Source organism: Dicentrarchus labrax, unplaced genomic scaffold (assembly GCF_905237075.1).
Source record: "Dicentrarchus labrax unplaced genomic scaffold, dlabrax2021, whole genome shotgun sequence".
NCBI classification, from domain to species: Eukaryota; Metazoa; Chordata; class Actinopteri; family Moronidae; genus Dicentrarchus; species Dicentrarchus labrax.
This window is the reverse complement of record NW_026136719.1, coordinates 19899621-19920229: the sequence shown is the minus strand read 5'-3', so window position 1 is coordinate 19920229 and position 20609 is coordinate 19899621. Positions and strand designations below refer to the sequence as shown.

The 20609-nt window shown below is 39.9% G+C and overlaps 1 protein-coding gene across 1 annotated transcript in view; it reads left to right on the top strand.

Moving 5' to 3' along the window:
• Positions 1–224: 224 nt before the first annotated feature.
• The window catches only part of spon1a (spondin 1a), a 65580-nt gene continuing 45195 nt past the window's right edge, over positions 225–20609 (top strand). The window contains exons 1-5 of the mRNA XM_051380469.1: positions 225–899; positions 1822–1928; positions 6164–6297; positions 15645–15718; positions 16183–16305. Coding sequence (XP_051236429.1) covers positions 668–899; positions 1822–1928; positions 6164–6297; positions 15645–15718; positions 16183–16305 — 670 coding nt within the window. The 5' untranslated portion in view covers positions 225–667. The remainder of the gene's footprint in view (positions 900–1821; positions 1929–6163; positions 6298–15644; positions 15719–16182; positions 16306–20609) is intronic.

Sequence of the window (20609 nt, the reverse complement as noted above, 5' to 3'; positions counted from 1 at the left end):
TGGGATTGATATGCCAAATTCCTTTTACCACTTCGAGGGGGAAAAAGACAAAGCAATGAATTCAACACTTATCACTTATTATTTAATTAGTCACCTAGACAACCATTTGGTATGCTTTTTGAATTCCTTTGTGTGTGTCTCTGTGTTCGTGTCTTCCTTAAGACTCTTGAGTGATCATACACAAACACACACACACCGCACCCACACCGAGAGTTCAGTCCAAGTACGTCAAATGTGTTGCCTCCTCTCAGCACTCATTGGTAGGAATGTTTGTCTTTGTCCTCAGTCTGTTGGTTCAGAGTATTCTTTACCTAGTCTGTTAGTAAATAGCTGTGGCCTTGGAGACAGCCGCCCAGCGCGCGTTCCTCGCTTGGCCATTTCCTCGGACCCGTGCTATCCTGCTCAGTGTGAGCCAGCGGCGGCACGCAGTGTGCAGTTCTCTTAGAGTGAGAGTGCACAGCACATCCCAGTCAGTCCTCCTCCTCCTCCTCTCTCTCTGTCATTCGCACCAGGATGGATCTACCCTAACCGAAGTCTACTTCAGCAGTTGGCAAGTTGGACTCTCATTAAGAAGTGCAACGGGAGCTGAAGGTTTCTTCTGTACCCCCCCTCCGGACAGGATTCCCTTCATCTCCGCGCATCAACTTGGCTGTCGGAAATCCACACGATGACAGCAACCGGGCAACATTCACGCGTTATTCTGCTGCTCTGCTTCATCTCCACCGCAGCGTGCAATATGTTTGCATTCACCGAGGAGCCCTCCGACAGAGTCGGGAAGTCAGACGGGTATTGTAGTCGGATATTACGGGCTCAGAGCAATCGGAAGGAGGTCAACACCGAGTTTCGCCTCCGCGTTGAGGGAGACCCAGAGAGCTATCAGCCAGGCAGCACATACAGAGGTTGGTGTTTATCCGCGAGATTTACGCACACTGCGCTTGTTGGCACTATGTGCGCATTGTCAAATACACACTAATTTACGGTCAGTAGGCTATGCAAACTAAGCCAAATATGTTTCTACAGAGTCTACTTTTGATGAGCGCAAGTCTATATGCCCTGAAAGTAAACTATATTTGATTAGTAAAGAGATGACCCTTCATCACAATAGGGAAATATGCATTTGAACCAAAAGCCTAAGGTGACAACAATTTACTTTTAACCCAATGTCAACACCCATGAGTTGACAGAACCCCTTAAAATTTAATAACGTTTATATAAAGCTGAATCTCTTTGAGACCTCTTTCATGCTTTTTACTATTCTCTTTCAAAGTTAAAACAGATTTAAAAACAACCAGCAGCCCCTCATTTTATTGCTTTTGTCTGAAGTGAAAGTTATTGGGTGCTGTTAATGGGCATGTGCCATCTGCCCTGTGAATCTCAAAGGCACATGCAGTTTCATATTATCCAAAGAGAATTTCTGAATTAGCTTGAAATGGGGAGTTGGAAAATTAAAACCATCTATACTAGAAATGTTTAAGTCAAAAGGATTCTCCTAAGATTCAGATACATTTGTACAGGACATACATTTTTCCTCATAGTAAATGAACATCCTTTTATTTTCTGCTAGATTGAAAAATGCATAAAGAAATGCTAAAGATCTCATGAAAATACTGCCAGGCTGACACTGTACCATTATAATTACTGTAACCTGAACTACCTTCTCAAAAATAGTTGCATAAAAATTAAGAAAAATGAAATTTATATCAGAATATATTCCACTAGTCTGACACAATATTATTTCTAAATGAAACACTACTACTGTATATGGGAGCAAGGATTGCAGTCAGTTGATGCTTGTTGTCACTCTTGTTTGCTTCCATCCAGTGACTCTGATTGCATCCAGTCCCTCCTACTTCAGAGGGTTCACCCTTATTGCCCTGAAGGCGGGTACAGAAGGAGACAGGGATGAGGACTACATTGGAAATTTCCAGGTAAGGAAGCAGCAAATTATATGACTGTTTGTACAATCAGAAAATGATCGCACTATTATTACAGAGCAATTACATGGTAATTATATTAACTCTTTCACTGTAAAGTCCATCCTTCATATCAGCAAATAGGTACATTTAAATTTAAGACTCACAAACCAACGCAGTTAACCACACCTGGCCTAACCATAATGTCACTCCAACACAAGCACTGCATAGTGTGTGAAGAGGGAGAAAAAATAGATCTTACTGTAGATGGGGGGATGGGGGTCTTGACAGATTTTCTCTTGCACACAGCCTTCCTGTCTTCACATGTCAAAGTGTGATTATTCTCACCTCACCTCCTCTAATAGGCTTGATATAGCATATGAAAAGAGCATACTCTCAGCTCAGCTCAGCTCCATGTAGCTTTGCTTTGCCAGGCCATGAAAGTAGATGTGCGTGGAATATGAGTAATTATGTGTGTGTGTGTGTGTACAAGCAGGCATACAGCTTACATATGTAGGAAGTGTACCTTTTGGTGTAGTTGGAAGGCTGATAAGCATTTTGGTCCAGCTGGAGTACTGTAGGAAGCAGGGCGAGAACAGAGTGGGGCCAAGAGTACGAAAGGAAGAGAGAAAAGGCAAGTAAGCTGGTATAGTTACGCACAAGTGATAATGGCCAAATATGTGAGGCCCTTTGTATTTATAATGCTGTGTGAGGAGTCAAGTGGTAGAGAGAGCGAGAAGATCGGTTGATGGGGTACGTGAGGATAATAATCATTCACTGTAATAAAATGATAAAAAAAACATTTCTAGAATGTATAATGCTAATGTAATGTCCTTAGATGCAATTAACAAACATTCACAGTGTAGAACTACATTTTAAGTTGTAATATTACATGAAACTTAAATGTAACATTACAATCATAAGCTTTAAATTAATTCTTCTTCACTGGTTCTTGTTCTGTTCTCATGCCTTGTACCTTACTATGTCCTGCCAATGTGCAGTTCATCCAAAGTCAAGGCTGCAGTGTCAAGAAATGTAGAGGGCTTACAGTGCACAAGATGACATCCTGTTTTGATATTATTTGAAAAGAACTGAGCAACTAAGGATTGGTTTTAGCTGTATCAAGTACACAAATGTTAGGGAAATGCTGGCTGTAGTTCACGACAGCAAAGCCAGTTTACCATGATACAGTGTATTTATAATAAAAATATGTAAGGCATATACAGTAAGTACCCAGTTTTAACCTAAGCTGAAATTCCCAGTCCTGCCCAGATCTTGCAGCTTTCTTAGAGCAGACCTTGTAAAAAAAACAGTTGTTAAAAGGGTTTAACAGCATGTGTGGTTTTCTTATTTTCAGACTTTTGTGAACCTGTCGGTTTCAGTCGCTTCCCACATAAAACCCTATTATTTTATTGAACCTGTAGTACAATGCATGGGGAGGTTTGCACAGCAGTCCTCAGGCTGTTCTGATCACAGTTACTGCCATGCTGTGGCACTCTCTGTGAACCTGAGCCTTAAATATGGGACGGCATGAAAAAACAGGAACATTTTATTTTTGTCCTGTGTGCACCTCACATCTCATTACCCAGCGTTAACACTGGCAAGGTTTATTCAGTTTTATTTGTCCTTGCAATTGACTTCATGCTGTTGTTATTTAGTGCCTGCCTTGAGCGTGCTCCTCAGCCATGTGTGGCATGGTTTGACAGGGTGCTAAACGTCAGGGGTAAAGAGGGGGAATCGCTACATCATTTAGTCACGTTCAGTCTCTTTGCTCCACAGATGGATAAGTGTGGAGTACACAGAGAATGATAGATGTGATAGATAGATGTGTGACCATAGCCTTTAAGTGTTGGTATCAAAAGTCAAAATGTCAGAACTGGGACCTGCCTTTGATTAGACTCCTGCTACATTTCAAGAAATTGAAGGTCTCTTTCATGGCTGCAGATGATCACCTGTCTTGTTACGTGACGGCGCAGTAAAAATCAACTGCTGTCCAAAGAGCTATCCCTCTATCATCACCTGCTGAGTTAGTCTTTCATGTTTTTTGTCTTTTATGTCAAAACACACACAGACACACACACACACACACACACACACACACACACAACGCACACACACTCTCTCTCTCTCTCTCTCTCACACACACACACACACACACACACACACACACACACACACACACACACACACACACACACACAATTCCTCCATTCTGAAAGAGCCCTGGGTGGGCCGGCCTCCAGGCATTGAGAGAAAAAGAAAGAGAAAAGAAGCTGCAACAGAAGACGTCAGGCTTTATTTAACATACAGCTCATTTGAAATCTGCTGGTGTGCCCCATCCCAGCCGTCTCAGGACAGCTCCCGACTTGATGAAAAGCACTTTTATTGAGCTTTCTGGGAAGGTCAGCTGCCACCGTGTGTGTGTGTGTTTGTTGGCAAGAGTGTAAACCAGTGGGCAATGCTGGCGATGTGTGATGAGACATTACTTCTCAGCAGGGTGAGATGATAGAACAAGAAAAGGCAAATTGAGGGGTGAAATTGGTGCCACTTTGACTGCAAAACATATGACATAATCGTAGACATAGGCATTTGCGTGCATTATCATCACATAATAATTCCAACAGAGATGGTTGACGCATAACCTCCATACAAATTGTGCTGTTTGCATTCACTTTTCTGAAGTCAAAAGTAATTTTAGATTGATGTCGAATGTTATTGTTTCGGTCTGACCAGCAGCTGCTGTAGAGCAACCAGAAACACAACTAATTTATTTTTCTTTTCCTAACTCTCACCAAGTCCAGTCAGGACAGCCCAGGATGCCTGTTAGAAACCATGGGAACATAGAGGGGGGTTGGTGTAATCCGTCAGTCTGAGATAGGCTGTGCACACACACACACACACACACACACACACACACACACACACACAGCTCCCAGGCTCTCCTTCTCGCTCCATCTCTCCCTCTCTCACGGACTCTAACTCACACACACTCACACACAGAGGCATACACGTCCACACACAATCCACTTTCAGAGGGAACTCATTCATAACATGGTACGACAAAGGAAATTCTCTGCTGACAGCTTTATGGAGTGAGAAAGTTCCTCGTCTTTACTGCCCTGATGTCACTTCCTATCAAACAGATCCTCGGTCCCTGGGCATTGAATATTAGCTTGCTGGCGGCACTCCCTCATGCAACCCACTCTACTAATTTCCTGTCCAGTTAGAATCAATGAGATGCTTGGTGTCTCAGGTGTGCACCTGTGTAGAGAGGGCAGCATGCATTTGGACTTTTTTGGGACTTGGACATTTAACCCAAAGAGTCTGGGTACTTTTTTTTTATGCTTTCTGAAGTGATAGTGTCATGGGTGTTAACTCTCTGATTGATCTAAGTATTGATTAAATTGAATTCAATTTACTTTATTTTACCAGGATAATCCACTCTAGTATCTAGTATGACTTTTTCCACTGAGACGGCTACCTTTCAGCTCCAGGTAGATGCCAACTTGAGCACACTAAGCTGACATATATATTGATAGTGGATGAAGAGTGCAATATGTCACTCATTCACGAGACTAGATTTATTGCTTTGCTGTTTGGTGTCAAATGCCTTAACCAGCTTTTTTGTACTATAACACACAATGAGAAGTTTTCACAATGAGGAAAATCGCAATATCCAGCCGTATCAAAAGTATCAAACCAACAAATATCCTAGCTCTTTTATTCTGACATGGTAGTTCCCAGCATCTCTGGCTTGTGACCCCTTGAAAAGAAGTTGTGCAGGTTACATATATTTATGAGTTGTGAGCAGTTCCACCAAGGAGTGACTTTCCTTCTATACCTGGGAGACAGTTTTTGTCTTCTCTCGTCTCATGTTAATCATATCTCAAATTTGCTTGGTGACCAATTGAACCTCATGATACTTTCATTCTGGTGTGCATGTGAGAGGGTTCTGTTCAGTTCAAACTAATAACTGCTAAAGTCAGATGTGGTTCATAGGTAAGCTTTAAACCGCAAAGGAAGACTTCTGGCATGATTTATTTCTTGTGAGTAAATCCCTTGATATGTCCTGAAAATGTCAAATGGATGTCAATTTCAGCTGCTAGTTATGTTTATAGGTGCTTGAGCTGACAGTGGGTGAGGAAATTAACATCCTTTTTTTATTCATCACTAATCTCTTTGTGTGTGTGTGTGTGTGTGTGTGTGTGTGTGTGTGTGTGTGTGTGTGTGTGTGTGTGTGTGCTTCACAGATAATTGATGAGGAGGAAACACAGTTCATGACCAACTGCCCTCATGCAGTGACAGAGAGCACTCCTCGCAGACGCACAAGCATCCAGGTGTTTTGGACTGCGCCCCCTAGTGGCTCCGGCTGTCTCCTCCTTAAGTATGCGTCTTGTATTTTTGTCAATGTGAATTTATTATGATTATTTGATAGGAGATTCATAGCATTTTTATCAGTGAAGATAGATTAAATAACAGAAACACTTCTCTGTATAATTAAATACAGTTCAACAGTACCACAAGCTACATCCTCCAAAATGAGTCTGTAAAATCACCACCTCTCTAATACAGATACAGTTTCGACAAAAATTTTACATAACTTCCGTGAAGATAAAATTTATTCCGCGATTGTTGCATAACTTTTAAACTAAATCCCTTTTAAATACATGCTTTTCAAGATTGGTCTAGCAGACTTAAATCAAATTTTAATCATTTAATATTTAGTTGGTGTATAATGGGATTGTGAGCTGTGAGCATACAGTATATCAAGTCCACATGTAAAGTAACTCTGTTTCATTACATTCCTTCCCCCAGGCTAAGCAGAGTTACATGCAGAATGTCTTGTGAAATTTTCCTTCCTACTTGCCTTCATAAACTATTCATTACCTTTATTAGTTATACGGCTGATTGACACCAATCAATTCTGTTGTTGTGTGCCCTCTGGGCTTTCTTGGGTATAGAAGTGTAGTCATGTTCAGCTGAAGACATATCATTGCAGAAATCCGTTTATTAATCCAGTACTGTGGGGAAATACAGGAGGTGGAAATACCGTATAGTGAGGAACTGTGACTCACAGGGCCTTCTGATCAATGCATTATTTAACTGTTTATGTGCAGTCCCCGGCCAATAGTCGGTTTCTCTGCTTCCTTGTCTATACCTCTGCTGTTTAAAGGGATGATAAAAAAGGTTGCATTTCTCAGTAATGCATGTTATTATTTGTGATGAGTTCCCTTTTCTATCTCTCTTTTCTATGTTCCATTTCCCTTGTCCTCATCTTCCTGGAGTATCTTCATGACCTCCCTGAGCTTTCATATACTCTCTCACATTGGTGTGACTGCTCTCCCCGCTCCTCACTCCCTCCTCCTCGCTTCTTATCCGTCTCCTCTTTGTTTTCATCTTCACTGTGGTGTTGTCATAGTTTTCTCAGAGAAGGTCATGGTGCATGGCATTTATGCTCTCCTCACAGAGACTGATGTGATGATGGCACAATTGAATTCAGTTAAGCACATGGAAAGAGGAGAAAGTGTGACAGAGCGTACAGTCTAGAAGGAGATACTTGAAAGTGCAGAGATGTGGATGTAATACCAGGACGCACACAATAGGGGAGGGAGGGAGAAGCCTATAGTTCAAAAGAGATGCTTCTGAAAATAATGATTGAGGCTGGGAGTTGGTACTTGCCACTGTTCTTCTTCCTACCTATGAGTTATAAAGATGACAAGGTTTTTGTCTGCGTCTGTGCTGCAACACAACAAAAGTCTAAATAAAGTATAATTTATTGAGGAGGTACAACTCCTGTAACTGACAAGTGCAGGGCTTTTTTGTCTGAAAACTGTTCAGAGGTAGAGAAACTCTTGTACACTATGGCTGTGTAATCATATAGCCCATCCACCGAGAAACATGGGCACATAAACACATAGTTAGTGTAGTCAACAAACATGCTCTGAAAGAAAAAACATAATAATGTGAAATTATATTATAGATTAGCACATAGAGGACATTTTCATTACCGCCACAGGCAGGGTAAATGTTTGTTTTTAATTTAATTCCATATCCCCAAAGAGTTCTGTCACTGCCTGTCTGTCTGCCTGCCTCCCTGCCTGTCTGTAAAATATCATGGTTATTTAAAAAAAAAAAAAAAAGACATCTGGCCATGAAATTAGGTGTGTGTGTGTGTGTGTGTGTGTGTGTGTGTGTGTGTGTGTGTGTGTGTGTGTGTGTGTGTGTGTGGCATGTGTGTGTATGTGTGTTTCTGTTAGAAATCTCCTGTGACTCAAATTGTTCTTGCTCCTCCCGAGTGGTTTGCTGCAGTATAATTGATGGGCAGTTGCTGTCTTTTAGATGGAAAGACTGAGCTTGGTGGTTTGGTTTTGTCTTGGTCCGTGATGATAGGGTCAGACAGGGATGCTTATTCAAACTTCTGAACTCAGATCACTGACTTTGAAAGTTTTACCATGCAATCTAGTTATTTTTGGCTTTCTTATTTGAAAATCAGATCACACCAAAGTTTCCTCCATTGTATCTCTGTTGGAATCCTGCTCTTCTTTTGTGAAAATGTATTCTTTAAATTGTTTTTTTTTGCAGACTTCAGTGGTTATATCACCTTCCCGCAGTGATACAGACATATATTCAGGGTGTGTTCAGTACACTTTGACATCACTGTGGGGTGAGGTTACAGATGCAGCAGCGCAAACTCCTGACAACATCCCAGTCGTGATGCTGGGTGTGGTCAGAGGGTTCGATATCAAATTCAAATCCAGTAAGGATATCTGCTTATTGAATCTGATTCCTTTCGAATCCCTTATCAGATTTAATTAAGTTAAGCTTTCTTTTATTGACTTAAAAATACTTTTAAAATGTATTTAAGTTAATTTATATCAATTTAGTGACAATTAAGAAATTCAAATATTAAAAAGTCTTAAATGGCATTTTCCGAAGTATCACATGTGGTAGCATGTTTTCAATATGTATATTTGTGCAAAGTGGACAAGAGGTTGTATGCTAAAGTTTGCATGAATTTAATCACTGTGTAGGCACGTAGTGGGATTCTGTGTGGTTTATTTATGAAATGTTACTACATTCGATGGCATTTGAAAAGGACAACATTTAGCGCACTCACTGACCAACTGATTGACATCTGCTTGGTAACTGTAGGCACTGTTCCTTCCCACCACTAATAAACCTTACATTTGGTTAGTCACTCAACTTATGCTTTGATCCCAACCCGCCTATCTGAATTAAGTTGCATTGCTACAGTAGTCCAAAGAGTTATCTCAAGCTAGTTACAGAACTGGCTCTGGTCAGGTGCACAACAGACTTAATCCAGCTTCATTCAATTCAAATTCCACCTGAAGAATTCAGTGAAAGGGTTGCATTTGAGCCTTGTGTTCCCACTTATTACCTGTTTGTAGTAGCCTTTTCTACTGCTGTTGATTGAAAATAGTAGATGAGTGACCGTTGCATTTAACAGTCACTCATCTACCATTTAAAAACCTCCTCTGTTCCCCTAATTTTTATCCAAACTGTTCTTTACATAGTGCCAGAGCTAACAGTCAAACTTACCTCACAGCAATGTTCAACTTTATGTCTAATTGGATTGAAAATAATTGGCTTCCATTCTGCTCATTAGGAGCAACTTAATGATAAAATCAAACATAACCTGCAATTGTCCAATGTGGAAGTGAAACTCTAGTCAGTAGCTATTCTCACAACTGAATCCTTGTGGTTGGCTACATTCTGGTTATTCCACAGATCCATAGTAAGTCGCATCAAAATATAATCCGTATATTGCAGTCACCATTGAAGTTGCCTCTATCTTTTATCTTTCTATTTGTAGGTAGGAAGCAATGTATTTGTCATATCCCTGTGGTGTGCAATATGTTGGGGTTGTTCTGATGGGCTGTCTGAGTGAGACAGTGCATCAGTGATCAGATGAATGTCACAACCACGTGCAGCCGTCAGAACCTGTTTATCTCCTTCAACACACAGATCAAGGAGGACTCTGACAGGACACTGTTTTCAAGCAGAACCATAGATGTTAAATGTAAATGCATTTGCTTTTGTGCAGCGGATTTATGTATTGTCTCTTAGTTGTTTCTTTGTTTTAGGTTCTGGTTGTAGCAGCAGCAGTAGCAGATAGAAGAAAATGAAATTATTTAATCTCTTGGTGTAGCAGAAGAAGAATAAAATAAGAATTTATTGTCTTATTTTACACATTTGTTGGTCATGCAAATGAAAAACATAGCCATAAAATACAAAATCTATTGATTATTTTATTTTTCTTTTCTATTTTTCTCCCTCTCTCTTCTTTCTCTCTTTTTGTTAAGCTCTCACACATATATACATACTCCCACTCTCACCTCCCCACACACACATTCAAATCAGTGCACTTTTGGGGTGATTGGGATCGGTGGTGGTGTGGATCCAGCAAAGTGAGATAGAATTTAAATTGGATGTTAAATAAGCATTACTCTGCTTGATTGTCTGGCCAGCCTTGGAAAGTGGGCAAGCAGTGAGGCAGAATGTGCTCCTCTCTCTCAGGGAGATATGTGAAATTGGGGTGATTGAATTAAAGCGTGAACAATTAAGATGTGCTGGTGGTGCCGTTTACCTTGAACCATTTCATCCACGTTATGAAAGGCTGTTTTGGCCATAAATCATACTTGCTCTCTGACATCCTTATCCCACATATATACCAGTATACCCTCTAAAGCAGTGGTCTCCAACCTTTTTGAGCGTGAGGGCTACCTAAAGAGATACAATTGTTGTGAAGGCTACTTTGTTATACTTGATGATTTAAATGGATGCTTTCAGTAGAGGAACATAGCAGTGTGTTATTTCATCTTTAGTCATTTGGAAGTGGAAGTAATTTTCTCTGGTTGTAGTATTAACACTGAAGGCTCTTATGAGAAATCTACTCTTATGAACTAATCAGTCAATTTACTCAACTCACCTAATAAAGGTAAACCAATTAACTTGTGTAATTAAAATGTAAAAGTGTAACTTGACAAGAATGTTGGCAAGGGCTTAGGCCACCATTTATGACACACATAATGAATGCCAAATGCAAAAGGACAGAATGGGGAAGCATGGTTTCAACTCATAACATATAATAAAAGCTAGACGCAATATACGTTTTTAATGAAAAAAAAAAATCAGTAATGTAGTTAAATGTTTTGACACAATGGAACACAAGTAGACTTCGTTTGAATATATATAAATATATATACGTATTTAAGATTTTAAAAAATCACCTTGTATGTGACCATGTGCATACAGGTCCTATAGAGCCCTGCTCTATAGTAAGCATGAGAGACAGAGTTGTGGTGTGTACAAGAAAGAATGATATGTTTATGTGAATTAGGGTGTATTTGAATGAGATTATGTACACTCTGTATTTAGAAGTACAGAGTGTATATGAGTGAAATCGTAGTGTGTCTCCGAGAGAATAGTAGTGTGTGTGAATTTGTGTAATGTGTGGATATGAAGAGAGTGTAATCAGGATACAATAGTGTGTAGGAGTATGTAGAGTGTGATTTATGGCCTAAGTGGCCTCTCATATACCATCATGTTGTCCATCATGTTCCTCTACTCAGTGTGCAAGCTTTGACCATCTCTGTTGTTTTTTTTTTTGTTTTGTTTTGGTATTGATTACTTCTTGTTTCTTTCATTTTGTAGAAGACCTTTTGCCCTCTAACCTTGTGTTTTTATTTTTCTTCCTGTCCATCTCTATCACACACTGCTTATATTAAAAAGCTAAATTAAGCTTAGAAACACTGAGAGAACAGACAGTGTCATGTTACTAGGTGTACATTCACCGTCACAGTGGAGATGTGGACTGTACAAATTGCTATCCCCAAACTATTTGATCATCATTCATAATAATAATAATAATAATAATAATAATAATAATCATGCAAGAACTACTCGTACGAGCACATTCGTAAGTAAGTGTCAGAAGGCCCATAAGTGATTTAAGAGAATTTGTGGAATTTACCAATTTTCTCTTTGTTAAAATTTTTCCCTCACAAACTAAATTTATAAGTGGTCCTGTACTATTATATGAGTCATGAACAGTCTTCCATTTCTTTAATGGGGAAAAACACTTTCACAAGAATTAGTATGACGCCTTAATATGAATGAATTTGGTAATAAGTATTCAAGTCAATTCAACATTGGCTGGAATCATTTATTTTGGGTACAAACAGAGGAGGCAGCTTTATATGGAAATTTAGGGGTGCTGATTATTCATCTGAGAGAAAATCTGAATGCTTATATCCTCATGAACAGGTAGAATTGATCAGGCTGAAAAGATTGATTTTACAACACATTTGTGACCTGCTCCATCATTTTGAGTCACTTTGACCCAGAAACACATTTTGAGTTTTCTTCATGGCTGTAAAGAGGAAAGTCTCAGCTTTATGGCGATACCAAAATTATTTTTCTACTCCAAAATTGTATGAGACACGCTCTTCCAAAGGTCGACTGTCACCAAACCTTGTTTTTGAGAAAAAGGGCTCTAAAGATAGCAATCAACATTCCGCCATATTCCAAATGAATTGAAAGACATTTATAAACAGTTTATATTCAAATAAATAAACTTACAAGTCAAAGTGCTTTACATAATTATAATCAGAGACATTGTGCGCTACCATCGGGTCAGCCATGAGTGGAATATCTTCCTCCTCGCCTCCGTCACACTCACTTTCTTCGCCATCACGATCGGAGCGCGAAATCCGAGTCAGACTCGGAGGTCGAGTCGCCGCTGTCACTCTCACTCTCAGCTGCCGGTGCGGTGAAATAGTCCGTAATAAGGTCGATCCAGTTGTCGTCTGAAGTAGCATGTCTTACAGGAATTGAATTTAAAAGTCGAGCAATGTCGTCGTAGCGAAAATTCATTTTGTCTGGGCTGTCAATCTGTCAATCTGTCTCTGTGTCCGTGTCTATCTAAACTGACAGTTGACAGATGACACAGATGACACAAACACACTAGCAGGTGTTTTGAAATCTGACACCTGTTTCATTTTATTTATGCTAGCTATATGTATCCTTTGTATTTTACATTAATTTTGACATGGTATTAAAGCTGAGACTTTATTTATTTAGAAACATGTAAAAACTGAAAATAGCCCAAAATTGTATTTTCTTGTAAAAACGTGTTTCTACACAAACGGGCCGCTGCGACATCCGACTCATTTTGATGGAACGCGTCACATTTGTGCAGTTAAAGGTTTGGTGAATCTGACTTGAAACAAACTAACTGGGTAAGGTTGGTTCACAGAAAAAAGTTAGTTTGAATATAAAGGGATTCTTGCAAGAGGCCTATTGTTACATTACAACATGTATATGACTGCCATTCACTGATGACTGACTGCGTGGTCCATACAAATACCCATCCCCAAACTCCAAAACAAATCATTTAGGAAGTCTTTTGAAAGCCAGCTTGGAGAGATGTCTTGGGTCCATTTAAACAACTGGCTCATATCAGATTAAAGGCATACTACAGTTTTCAAACAGCTACCCCTAGAGTCGCTGCGGAGTACTTATATTTAACGTTACTGTCGTAAATACCACTCACCAGAGCCGTCTCTATATACGGCTCTGTGTCTCTGCACTCACGGCCTGATCCCCTCCCCCCGTATACCGGTACATAGATAGATAGATAGATAGATAGATAGATAGATAGATAGATAGATAGATAGATAGATAGATAGATAGATAACTTTATTAATCCCACAATGGGGAAATTCACTTGTCACAGCAACATTTGAGTGAAATAAATACAGATATAAAAAACAGGAACATTTGCATACAGCAGGTCCAAGGTCTTATTGTCTCTGGTGGTGCATGTGACAAACTGGTGGAAGGTTGGGAGTGTGGACGAGAGAGAAACGTGGTTGAAGTCCCCTGTGATGATGATGAAGGCCTCCGGGTGTTTCGTTTGTATTCCTGCAGTCACAGTGTGACATCACACGCTGCTACTGCTTTCCCAGACGGAGGAATATAAACAGTGATGATGATAAAGGATTATGATGAAGACCACTGTGATGAATATAAACAGAGATGGCGATAACACTGGAAAATTCCCATGGCAGATAATATGGACGTAGTCCGACGGTGACAAGCTTGATGTCCGGGCTGCAGACACGCTCTTTCACAGAGACGTGCCCGGGGTTACACCACCTGTTGTTTATGAGTCCCCCTCCTTTCTCCTTTCCGGTCACGGTGGTGTCCCTGTCAGCTCGAACCATCTGGAAGCTGGGCATGGTGACGTTGGAGCCGGTATCTGCTCATGTAGCCACGTTTGTTTCCAGTGATGACTGCAGGGATGAAGAGTTTAAACCTCCTCATCTTCATCCTCTGTTTAACCCCCGCTCTGCAGCCTCGCCGTCTCCTCCTCAGCTCCTCCGGTATGGAGGAAAAATAAAAAGTGCTAAAAAACACCCAAAAAGTATTTAGGCGACGTGAACAAAGTAGTAAGAAAGTAAGAAAGTAAGAAAAGAGTTAAAAATAGCAAAAAGCACAGGCTGACCAGGTAACGTCTGAGTGAATGCCGTAAAGCAATTTGTGATTCTCGCGAGATTTGGCGGGGCGCCACCTTTCAGACTTGCATTGCTGGTTCTGCCAACGGTGTCCCTCTCCTGCTTTGCTATCGGGATGATTCGCTATACTATGAGTTTGTTTACCATCGAAATTACTTCGAAGCTGTTATACTAAGGTAAAATCGTGCATAGTGTGCCTTTAATATTTCCTTATAACTGTATGGAATTTCTTGCTGTGAAGACTCGGTTCTGGGAATGGCACAACACAGCTTGGCTTAGTTCGATACTCCAGAATAAATCGTATCCGAACAGTCCAGCTGGATGGGACCCACCTGGATCAGACCCTACCTCAGCACCTCATTGTTGGGTTTTATCCCCATGGAAACCTTCCTGCAGCCAGGGCTGGTGTAAAAGGCTGGTGTTTGTGAGGAAGTTAGGTGCCTGGAGGCTTGTTTTCTGTTGTTGTTTTCTCAAGTCTGCTGGCCTATGAAAAGGTTTGTTTGTGGCTGATTTACATGTCAAGGCCCCTCTTAGACCTGTGTTCCCAGTGGAACAAGCCTCTTAGACAGCTCAATCTAGAGAAGCTCCCCTCTGCCAGGCCTCACATTTTGTGGAGCATTACTGGTGGCCTGACAATCAATTCTTATCGACACAGTGCATAACCAACAGTATAGTGTGTCTGTGCGTTTCTGCATATTTTTTTTCACAAAGTGGTGTAGGACCTTCCTTAAATGCACAAATTACTCTAAGTTGCTGTCTCTTTTTTAACTTTTCAGTCTCTCATTTCTATGTACGTGTATATCTTAATGCTGAGTCATTCTTTTTGTGGTCTTTGTATGAGACATTGAATGCCTCTATCTGAAAGATAGCCCGATTTAGCAATTTCCCTGTGGGCTCTGATACCTGCTTTTAGGAGTCTTCTGAAAAAACAGGAAGATTACTATGAATATGTCTGCACCTGTTCCATCTGACACAATCCACTGTTCAGACTGTATCAGATCTTAAAAGCCAACATTTTCCACATTTCCCGTTGTCTGTTCCTTTCTTTTGAAACCTCATGGCTTCTCCAAATGGTTTTCTCTTTTTCCCATTTTGATATTCACTCTTACTTTCCCCCTTTATGCCTACATTTGCACTTGGTGCTGCCCCCAGCAAACTTCACTCCTGAATGCCTCCATCTCTTCTTGTGTAGGGCAAGCATTGTGCAGAAGAGGATAATCTATTTCCAGGATGAAGGCTCACTCACAAAGCGAATGTGTGAGAAAGGTAGGCTTCTTTTATTGACATGGAATACATGATTTAACATGAATTTCTTATTCCTTCAATCTCCCTGCTGGTACTCTATTTTACTCCCTACTGATAATCTCTTGTTTCTGTCTTCTTTTACTCTATTTTTTTTCATTCTTGATTTTGATGCAGGGACTTTCCTCTCTGCTGTTATGTTTTGGCATGTGAATGATTGTAAATGAGTGTAACCCCTTGCTGTGCATGACATTGGATGCCACACTGAGCAACAGATCAAAAGAACTGTGCCGCATATCCTCCCCCCTCCTGTCTTCCTTCCTTCGGCTCCCTACTTTCTTAAACTATTTGTCTCCTGTATAATGGGCATCACTCTCATCTGTTCCTTATTATAATGAGCAATCTTTCTATGTCTGTCTCATGGGCTTCTGTATTTTTCTCTTTTTGGCTCTTTTACCTTTCCTTCTCCTCCTCCAATTTCTGTACAGAATCCCTGTATGGAGACACTACAGATAAACCTCTGCTCGACTGTTGTGCTTGTGGAACAGCAAAGTACAGAGTCACCTTCTATGGGAACTGGTCAGAGAAGATTCATCCCAAAGACTATCCACGTAAGCACAAACTCTGCTTGTTGTCATGTCATCTCAGCTCCATAACACATTTAAACAATATCTATCTATTGTGTATACTATCTATCTTTTTACTGTCAAAAACTCACATGAAAACATCTGAACCAGTAGTGAATTGATCATGCTAATAAGTATTGCCTATGTAGCAAAATCCTGTTGTAATTTAGAGTACCATGTGATGGACCTCCATTGTTTTCCAATGAGCAACACAGTTTCAGTGGTTTACATCTTTCTGCTTTACAATGAATTTGTTTTTTATTTTTAAAACTACATTATGTGGCCAAAATACACTCATGAACCTTTTGAATATGAATAATTGGGCTTGGTAGTGAGAGCCACAGACTAGGCAGCAAAGTCAGAATGCATTGAGAAACGGACTAACACATTGTTGTTTGTGGTCTTTTAAACAATTTGTTGACATTAACAAAAATACAGAATATCAGCAGCCCTATCCTTTAATCGCAACTGTAGCCTGAAAAACTCTAGGATATGTCCCTGACATGTGGGTAGTTTAGCCCCAGTACCTGGCTCTCGTGTGGGTGGTGAGCTACAGTATAGTTTGATGTGATGTGCGTGTAACCTTGAGCCACACTGTCAGGATGTGAATGGACTCAAGGATTACACTGGCTCTCTTGTCTAAATCAGGTTCTCGTCAGTCAGATCAATACACTGATTAAAATGGAATAAGATAAACCCTGAGATCGAAAGGAGCCCTAATTTACTGTCTCATAGAGGGAGTAGTTAGTATGTGACTCACTCTCACACACAGATACGCAAACACACATCTCGCAGATAGATCAACTTAAAAGAGGATAGGGCAAGCTGTGTGGTTTCTGTTTCATCCCGACCCTTACTACGCTACAGTTGGATTTCTCCTTGCACAAAGTCATATCCTAGGTAACCAGTTATTATAACACTCCACGGATTTCACTGGACCGTATTATGTACTGACTACACTACAATACAGTAAGCACATGATGATCTGTCCTGATTTGTTTTCTGATGATACTTGCCAATCAAAACCCAACATCATTTTTGCTAGAAGTAAACTTAGTTTAACTTCATTTCTGGTGCAAGCACTCAGGCATTTTTTGTCACCTGAGATATGCCACTATGTCACATGTCATCCTTCTATTTTTAACATATGTCCTTCAAGTGCAGGAGCCTTAGACCATTGTGGTGACACACATTCTGAGACCAAAAATTCACTGTTAAACAGGCCAACAGGGCTTTTTTTTTACTGCTGACATGATAACCTTGACAGTTCTATTTTCCTTCTCCCTTTTGTCCCTATTCTAAGTCATGCAGCAGTGCAAGGCTTTTCAGCCTGAGCCATTGCAGCTCGCTCGGGCACTGAGAGTATAATGAGACAGTGTATTGCCTGGTTGTCATCAAAGACTATTGGATTAGTGTTAGAGACACATAAATAGGGGGAGAGAGTTCCCTTAATTGACCAAATAAAAAAGTATACCATCATAGACAATTTCCTCTTACTCAAGAGAAGCAATATATTGAAGTCCAGACTGAAAACATATTTACCAAAACAACACCTTTTTCACCTTGACAAAATGTAAAGAATAGTTCTGTATGATTTCATATGAGGCTTATGATGCATTCACAAACACAAGGACATTTTTCATTGCTTTGCAGTAGATAAAATTCACTTTTAACCAGACCCTAATAAAGCTCATGTAAGCCACATCTATATCCAAACACCAACATCATCGTTTAACTGTCTGATCAATCTATTTTATGCTCACTATAAACAAATAAATTACTCACAAAACAGTTCTGTTTTTTTTCTAGCATTAACAGTACAGTACAATTCTGCATAATTGTGTTGGACTTCATATCCAAAGATTCTAAGTTTATTTACAAACATCTAGCAATACACAGAACAATGTTCTAGCAGCGGGGATGAAATCAAATCAAATATAAAATCAAGTTTATTTATATAGCACATTTAAAACAACCAGAGCTGTCCAAAATGCTGTACAAATTAAAGTGCACGGCACATCAGTAAAAAAGGCACATAACACCAATTAATATAAGGCAATAACAAATATGTGCACAAATGTAAAAACAGAGACAGAACAAGACTAAAACTAAAACCCCCTAATGAACAAGCCATAGAAAACATATACATCTTGAGTTTTGGAGCTGACACCCTAAAGGAACGATCTCTCTTACCTACCAACCTTGATTGATCGTGGAACTTTTAAAAACAGATCTGAGGATTTGAGAAGCCTGGAGTTGGAGTAGGGACAGAGAAGTTCTGAGATGTACAGAGGTGCCTGTGCACACTGCTGTCCAGTCTAATCCCTAATTTGGGGAGAACATTGTTGAAGCCAAAATGGAAAGCACGGTTTATCTCTGTATGCATCGGCACCATGACAATCTTGTTGACCTTTTCCCAGGTGTGTCGCTATTTAATCAGTGGTTTGTTAAATGTCTCTGTTAAGTCTACTAGTGTTGTTCTGAGGTCCAGTAATGCACCATGGATCAGAGTCCTAATAACACGTAGAGAGATGTCACATATCATGTCACTGCTCTGTTTCCCTTCCTTGCATCTTAAAACGAACATTTCCACAAAATGAATATGGAAACCAGCCACAACACTGACCACAAGCATTAATCCCTACCAAAAATGCAATAAAAAGGAGGACACCGACTTTAAGTTATACCCACCTTTGAAATAAACTAATACTACCTCTACTTTAGGTGAAAGAACCTGATGATGGATATAAAACTGCCAACTGGAGCCATCATTTTAAAGCTATTTAGTTTTGGGGAATGATTTTCTTCTTGCCAGGGTCAGACATTTATGAAAGCGTGGGGCGGAAATGGCCTTTTTCATAAGGGACCATCAGGAAAAATATTAAACACCTAACATGTTTGAAATAATCTTGACAGTCAAGACAAAAATGGGTTGATGTGTAGGAAAGTTGAGGAAAAGGCATAAATCCTTTATAAATAAATGTTATGCACCGGGAGCAGAAAAGCATTTACCAAATCCTTTAACAGCAATAAGAAAAGGGCACATTTCACTGCTAAAAACACATTCAGATCAAACCCTAAGAGATGATACTGACATTGCCAGGCCGAGTCCTCAGGCAGGTCATTCCAAATCCTGGTCATCATTAGTTTTTAACCGGGACACTGGAAGAGTTGGAAGGCTTGTGCATGCTGGCAGTGTAAGAAAAGTTTAGAAAGATGGTTGGAGGCCAATTCCTGTAAGCTTTAAAAGTAAAAATCAGTAAAATCATAGAAATTTTAAAACAAACAGGCAACTAGTAAAAAGATGCAAAAAAATTAAAAGATTCTCTCATTTCTTTAGTCAAAGTAAGAACTTTACTGCAGCATTTTGAAAACACTGTTGTTGTACCTCTCTTTGGTTGGAACAGAAAACAGACATTGCAGACCTCATATTGTCATGGCAAGATACAATAAATGCATTTGTGCCATAAAAATATAGTGCAAATCTAAGTATTCCTTGCTTACTGTAAATGAATGCTCATGAATCCTGTTCCTGAAGATGGGGTCATTGTTCTAAATTAGCCAAGCAACGACAGGTTGAATATAACTGAATTTGACAATTGTATTCAGTACTAGAAGTTACAGTTGTGTAGAGTCCAATTTAATTAGTTGCCTCGGTTGATTGGACATGTGTAATCATTTTAAGAATTGGAGAGGATGTCTTTTGTCATGGCATCAAATTAGTGTACACAGAAAAAAGACTAAGCCCTGAATCTAATGCACAGCATTTAAGAAAAGACTGTGAGGAGCCAAAGCCAGTCAAAGAAAGTAGAAAATCTATATCAATCATAAAATCATAACCCAAACCCTAACTTTATCAAAAACTTAAGTCAGTATTTGAGACACCAGCAACTAGACGTGTTTAACAACCATGTGAAGTATCTTACAAATAATGTATTTATGAGCACAAAATAAAATGAAAACACTTCTCAAGCGGTCCTATATTAGCCATGCCTGCAATGGCCTATGAACTGCTGATTATGTTTTCAAAATATACTATTTCAGGAATCCTGCAAACACAGAGATTAGATTATCAGTATGATTCATCTTTGTTCAGACTCACTGGGAATCAGCAGAAGGCAGAAAGGGTGACTTGCAGAACTGCAGGGTAAGGGCTCTATTTAGGGCATGAGGTTGAGAGATAGACCTATGACCGATACGAGGTACTGCACCCTGACCTAATAGGTAGTATAATCGTGTTCAGACAAATGGTAAAGTTGTTCAGGTAAAGGACTCTCTAACGTGGGATG